The 6,238-nt window shown below is 41.8% G+C and overlaps 1 protein-coding gene across 1 annotated transcript in view; it reads right to left on the bottom strand.

Annotated features, from left to right (window-relative positions):
* The window catches only part of LOC146510937 (kinesin-1 heavy chain-like), a 24,298-nt gene extending 18,140 nt beyond the window's left edge, over window positions 1-6,158 (bottom strand). The window contains exons 1-9 of the mRNA XM_085172092.1: window positions 4,785-6,158; window positions 3,733-3,820; window positions 3,583-3,656; window positions 3,365-3,469; window positions 3,241-3,289; window positions 3,107-3,162; window positions 2,586-2,673; window positions 1,623-1,747; window positions 1,022-1,126 (exon numbers count right to left, since the gene is read on the bottom strand). Coding sequence (XP_085028218.1) covers window positions 1,022-1,126; window positions 1,623-1,747; window positions 2,586-2,673; window positions 3,107-3,162; window positions 3,241-3,289; window positions 3,365-3,469; window positions 3,583-3,656; window positions 3,733-3,820; window positions 4,785-4,910 — 816 coding nt within the window. The 5' untranslated portion in view covers window positions 4,911-6,158. The remainder of the gene's footprint in view (window positions 1-1,021; window positions 1,127-1,622; window positions 1,748-2,585; window positions 2,674-3,106; window positions 3,163-3,240; window positions 3,290-3,364; window positions 3,470-3,582; window positions 3,657-3,732; window positions 3,821-4,784) is intronic.
* Between the last annotated feature and the right edge of the window lie 80 nt (window positions 6,159-6,238).

Raw genomic sequence — 6,238 nt, 5'->3', positions numbered from 1 at the left:
CTGCTCATTTTTACTGTCTCCGATGAACTCATTTCTAATCTGGTCCAGTCTGGTCACTGCCAATGGAAGTCTTAGCATCTTCAGCTCTACCTCTCCTGTTTTTTTTGTCAGCCACCATCTTTAAACCATACATAATGGCAGGTCTAACTTTCATCTTGTAATTTTTCCCTTTCACTCTTGCTGCTGTTCTTCTGTCAAATCACCCCAATGCTCATCTCCACCCACTCCACCCTGCTTACACTCTCTTCTTCACCTCTCTTGTGCACTGTCTGTTGCTTTGGATGGTTTAAGGTATTTAAACTACCTCTGCTCCACCAGCTTCACAGCTATACCCGTCTCCTTCTTATTCACACACATGCATTTTGTCATGCTTTTACTGGATTTCTTTATGCATGCTCAATCATCTAGGTAAGTAAATCCCAAAAGGTTGATTCTGTTCATCTGGACGTAGCGTTTCCAGTGGGAGAAACGTTTCGTCGCTCATCCAAGTGACTTCCTCAGTCTCAGCTGACTGCAGGTTTCCCCAACCTTATAAAGAGCACATTGCACAATGACTGAAACTAGCACCACTGAATGAACAACGCTACGTCCAGATGAGCAGAATCAACCTTTTGGGATTTACTGGATTTCATTCCTCTTCTCTCCAGGGCATACCTCCACCTCTCCAGGCTCTCATCCACCTGCTCTCTATTGTCACCACAGATCCAAATGTCCTGTGTAAACATAATGGTTCACAGAGACACCTGCCTGGCCTCTTCTGTCAGCCTGTCCATGACCACTGCAAACAAGAAGCCGTTGAGAGCTAATGTAATCCCACCCCACTTCACAGCTCTGTCACCACGCTCATGCAAATATAACTTATGGGATCTTTTAAAAGATCTAATGAACGAATCAGCACGTTTGTGATAATAAACTCACTTCAGCCTCTCCTTTTTACGAATTTCATTTATAAACTTTGAATCACATTTTGGAGTGGCAGTAATTCTAACGCTTCACCAAGCAGAGTCGAAAACTGTCTCACCGAGCCTTCTGCCAGAGCTGAGATGACAATTCCCAGTGCAGACAGGGACTTGTTAATCATCTTGGCTTCATCCAGCACTGTACCCTCTGCTCCAGTTTTACCCACCTTTGAAACACAAAAACAGCACAATTGTTATAGTGAAGCTGAAAACTGTGTCACATTACAGATGCTCAGAACCTTTTTCTTTTAACATGATCAGCTTAGTAAAAGAAAGTTGACAAAGCATGTCAATGGCTTTCCCAGAGTTTAGCGCTATGACTGGCCTGTTAACATTTTACTGATGGAAGATTGCTCTAGTTTCCACCCATGAACTGAAGTGGCAGCACGATAGCATCATTAAACTTTTATCATACAGATCCATTTTATACAGACACACTTTGCCACTAGGGAAAAGGTAAATGAGAGTAAAAGAGCTGTTTCCACCCTGAGTTTTAAATCAGGCCTGGTTTCTACTCTATTAATAAACAACTACTTAAAAGCTACTCTTTAGCTGGTTCAAGTCAGAGGCGGGCTCTTGAAATTGGGAAAAAAAAACACATTTGCAGAGGTTATGAAGATGAGAGAGGTCATAGAGGAGGAGGAGGAGTACTGAGGATCATACTTTTTCACTCCCAGCCAGATCGACGAGGTACAGCTTGCCGGTTAATTTCTGTTCAGTCTTACTGTTTTCCTGCTTGATGTTGATGAGGAAGATGCTGTGACTCCTGGAGCTGTGCTCATTCATGTCTGAATGTACATGTGGGCACACAAACAAAAAACAGTTATTACTGATTACATTATTCTAGGTTTGCACGCTATAAAAATAATGGCCCATTGAAGTGTTTTTTCTAAGGGATTACCAAGGTAAAAGAAAAGAAACGGGGAGCACAGCTGAGGACAATTAAGCATAACAAGACAGGGAGGGCGCGGAGCTGAAAATACTAACCCAAGATGCGGACCTTAAACGTAACACAGGAAGAACACAGAGACACAGACAGGAGGGGAGAGAGAGCATGGGGAGAGCACATGAAGAAATACACGAAGGGAAGAGGAAAACACGGAACACAAGGAAAGCAAAGCACAATAACTCACATCACTATATAAGACAGTCACACAGAGGGAGACACAGAAGGCAACAACACAGGGGGAACACACGGGCAGAGAAGACTAAACACAGAACAGAGGGCACAGAGAAACATGAGGGGCAGGGGATCAAAACCTAGGAACCATAGAATAAATCACAAATGAACTTGACATAATACAGAAACACAGGAAAACTAAGAACGCTGGGTCAAATGACCCAGGATCCTGACAGTATGTTCATATGTATGTATGTTCTGTTTACAGAAATTATAATTTTCCAACAAACTTAACTGATGCCATAATGGGATCCATGTAATTCAGAAAATAAGTGCATAATTAAGTCAGCTCAGCTTCAGTTTAAATCGTGTACCCATGGTTAGAAAGAACCTGACTTTAATGTGTTTTTCACAGATGTCTTCTTGGCTCAGTTTTTGGGAGTGTGGCAACAGTCAGGAGACTCAGTGAGGATGAACCCATGAGAAGCCGCAATGTATGAACTCACTTGTGACAGCCACGCTTCGGTTATTTTTGCCTTCATCTATGGCTTCCATGACCTCGTCAGGAGTGCAGACAAAACGCTCGGTACAGCCCTGGGGACACATGAACATCACAAGGAAATATTATTCTCAGTAGTCCCACAGCAGGACTGGTTTATAGAGACACATTTATTAGCTGAAGAGACCTTGACACGCTAACAGTCTCCACTGGATATTTATAAAAGGAGAGCTACTGCTTCATGGTCTCAGTAGCTTTTGTATCTGCTTGGATTTCTTCGTGCAATCATGGTCTATGCGACTTATAGCTGAATGCCAAATGAAATACAATGATCTGTAAAGCCTTCTTACCCTTTATACATAAAACCCTGTAGGTAAGCTATCACAGTAGCATCATTGTTTTGCTCTGTTGTTCATAACTAATGCATTAGAACCGGCTGGGAGAAGTTTGTGACTGTATGACTGCAGACTTTGAGTTTAATCAGAAACAATGTTGTGCCTTGAAAATGAAGCACTCAGTCTGTCTTACCTTGACATATGGGACCCTGTTCTTGTCCTCATGTACAGGAAGGTTGGTCTTTGACACTGTGGAGGAAAATGAAAGCAAAGAATGAATCATGGTCTCTGTAACAGGGTCTGACTGATGATGAGCCCCGTACATACCATCCAACAAGTCCCTAATTTTGTCCAAATAGATTTCAAAATATGAAACCTGCAAAACAAAAGCGCACAGTGAGACTTTATCAGATTTTTTCATGTGCGCCTGCCTCGTTGCTCAGCTACATACTTTGATGTGGAACTCCAGGTTCTCATCCATGGAATAAATGTAGTTAAAGATGTCTTGCACAATTCGAGGAATGATTCCCATCATTTCAGGGTCATGAAGCTTCCCCTTCAGGACATGATGATAAAAGTAAGACAGCACAGAATCTCAGGCTTTTCCTGGCTATTTTTAATATGTTTGACCAATAACAAAAAAAAGCAACAGCTGATACTTCATAGTACCTCCATTGTGTGTGTTTTGCCTGAAGATGTCTGCCCATAAGCAAAGATGGTCCCGTTGTATCCCTCCAAAACATCTGTACAAAGAAGTAAGACATTTAGGATTGGGGTTTGGCTTTGTATTTCATGAACAGATTCCAATGCACAGCTTACCTTTGACTATCTTCTGAGCAACAGCATTATAAAACTCCTCCTGAGTTGTCTTGGACTGGAACACACGGTCAAAGTAGTATGGTTTGCCCTTTAAACAAGAGGTGGAAGCAGTGAGAAATAGTAAAGTATACCATCAAGAATTTAGAGTTTGCTGCACAACAGCAGCCCTACTTTTTCATGCTCACTGCACAATCTTTTTTCCCACTGTTTTCTACTTTCTACTTTGTGTTTGTAATATTTTATCCATTGTCCTTAGTGTCTCTCTTTTAGTCTTGTTTTACTTTGAAGGTCAGCTCTTTGGGGGTATTGCTTTGCTTTGACTTCCTGTCTTTATTTATTTCCCACCCATGCATTTACATAAGCCTGTATTACTGTTTTCTCCTCATGCCATCTTTGAGTCATCTGCTTCTAGATCAGTGTCCCCCCTGGGTTTTCTGGTTTGAGATTTTAATTTTTCTTTCTTTGGAATTTTCTTTGTTGAACATGTTTGTTATATTTAGCAAATTATTTATATTTAATATATGCTTTGTTACTTCCTCCTCTGCCTTCAGGGTGTCCTCAGCTGAGGCACTTTAAGAGCATCAGATTAAAAACATAAGATACTTGATGTGACACAGCTCAAGTGTGTTCGCAAGTTACTAAACAAGTGGGATATGTTTCTAAACTATTTTACTACAGTGAGGAACGTTTTGGGGGATGGCTGTGGTTTGGCAGGTTGAGCAGGTCATCTACTAATTGGAAGGTTGGTGGGGTACGAATGTTAAAAAGCACTTAGACATTAAAGAAAGTGAATGTTCATGTTCAACTGCTCAGAAGCAGTCACATCAGCCAATCACACTGCAGCAACTCAGTGCAGGCATGGTGAAGATGACCTGTTCAAGTTGATTTAAGTGGCTTTCATTAGCCTTAATTAGCCACTGTTAGTGCCTCCAAAACCAGCATTTCCAACCCAAAATATAGAACGATGTAAAAAAAAAAAATCTTTTTTTTTTTTTTACACAATTTCAGTTAATAAAATGTGAAAAGGTCCGCTTACTGTTTCGCACACTCACCATCAGCACACAGTCGTCCCCCTTAAACTTGGGTATGTACTGGTCTCCGCGGGCCACCTCAGAGCTGTTCAGCGGCCTGAAACGGCACACCACCTTGATGGTGCACTCCGCCGCCGCGTCCCCCATCGTCGCCGCAGTGGATGAATGGATGGATGAAGCGCTCAGAGAACAAAAATGTGGTGCTGCTGAAGTTGTCTGTCGCTCGGCTCAGAGACTTTCCCCGCAAAAAGAAGTCAAAAGTAAAAACTGTAAAACATACATTCATTTGTGTTTCTATTCAACGCTTTTCAGCGAAAGCTGACAATAAAAGACGGCTAGAAGAAAACTAATAGCATGCTCGCTTGGGGCGCAGCATTGATGAAAAAGCTTCTTTGCAGGGCTGAACTAAACAACGATTAGAGCACATGACACATGAACAGAAACGTCACATTGCTGCTCAGGATCTGCGACGCTGTTGACCACCCGACGGTCAGAAGTCACGTTTAAGTACTGAGTAGCTTCAGGTATTTTAAAAGAAAGAAGGTACATTTATACTGTAGGGAATTTGAAGTAGGAACTCTGGGTATTTTACAAGAATATATATCTCACAAGAAAGAAGAAACAAGTGACAGTGTGCACTTTTTATATAAGTGCTTTGGATATAAAAAGTAAACACACCTGTGTTACAATGCCAGATTTTTGTGCTGTTAAAAAAAATAGACCACAATAAAAAGAGAGCGCGATGAGGAAGATGATCCCATTGCTGATGAGGACTGAGATAAATGTATCAGTGAGAATTGTGAGTATGATACCATGAATGAGGACGAATTGGAGAAGTTGTTGAAGATGAGACTGAAGACACCAGACTTCATTCCCCTCTTATACAGCAGTTACCTGTAGAAGACACTCTGCAGGAACATTAACAGGCTTGGTACTTAAACCTCTGAGACAGATGTTACAGGAAGCTGCTCTGTCAAGTTTACCAAAGAGAAGCTTGGAAGTGAGACTGCTCTGTGCAAAAAAAAGAAGAAGCAGAGAGGACGCTGTGAGCAAATTCCAAGGATACTAAATCCTCAGCTTTTTAGCCCTTTAAGAGGCAGTGAAACAGACACAAACTACAGAGAGTGTGCACCGTTAAACTCAGCCCTCAGCTCCTCCTCAAACAATAGATTCTGAGAGAGGCCTTTTAAGTGCCTAATGTGAGTTATTAACAGCTACTCAGTTAAACAGTCTTGTTTGCAGGAATGGAAAACTGTAATACCCTTACATGGTTGGCAGGCTATATTCTTGTACCAGGGCCTGTTTGTACATATCATTGACTGTAGAAAACATGGACGACGCGACAGCAGCTCCCCAAAAATGAAGCCAAAACGTCTCTATCGTCCCCTGGTGTCTGGCTGCAGTATAAGTCATAAACCCCGCCTCCTCCATGTTAGCGGATGGGACTGGGGTCAGACTAAAATAAATTAATTCTC

The sequence above is a fragment of the Neolamprologus multifasciatus genome, chromosome 9 (assembly GCF_963576455.1).
Source record: "Neolamprologus multifasciatus chromosome 9, fNeoMul1.2, whole genome shotgun sequence".
NCBI lineage: Eukaryota > Metazoa > Chordata > Actinopteri > Cichliformes > Cichlidae > Neolamprologus > Neolamprologus multifasciatus.
Note: the sequence above shows the minus strand (reverse complement) of the source record. Positions and strands in the feature narration are given on the sequence as shown.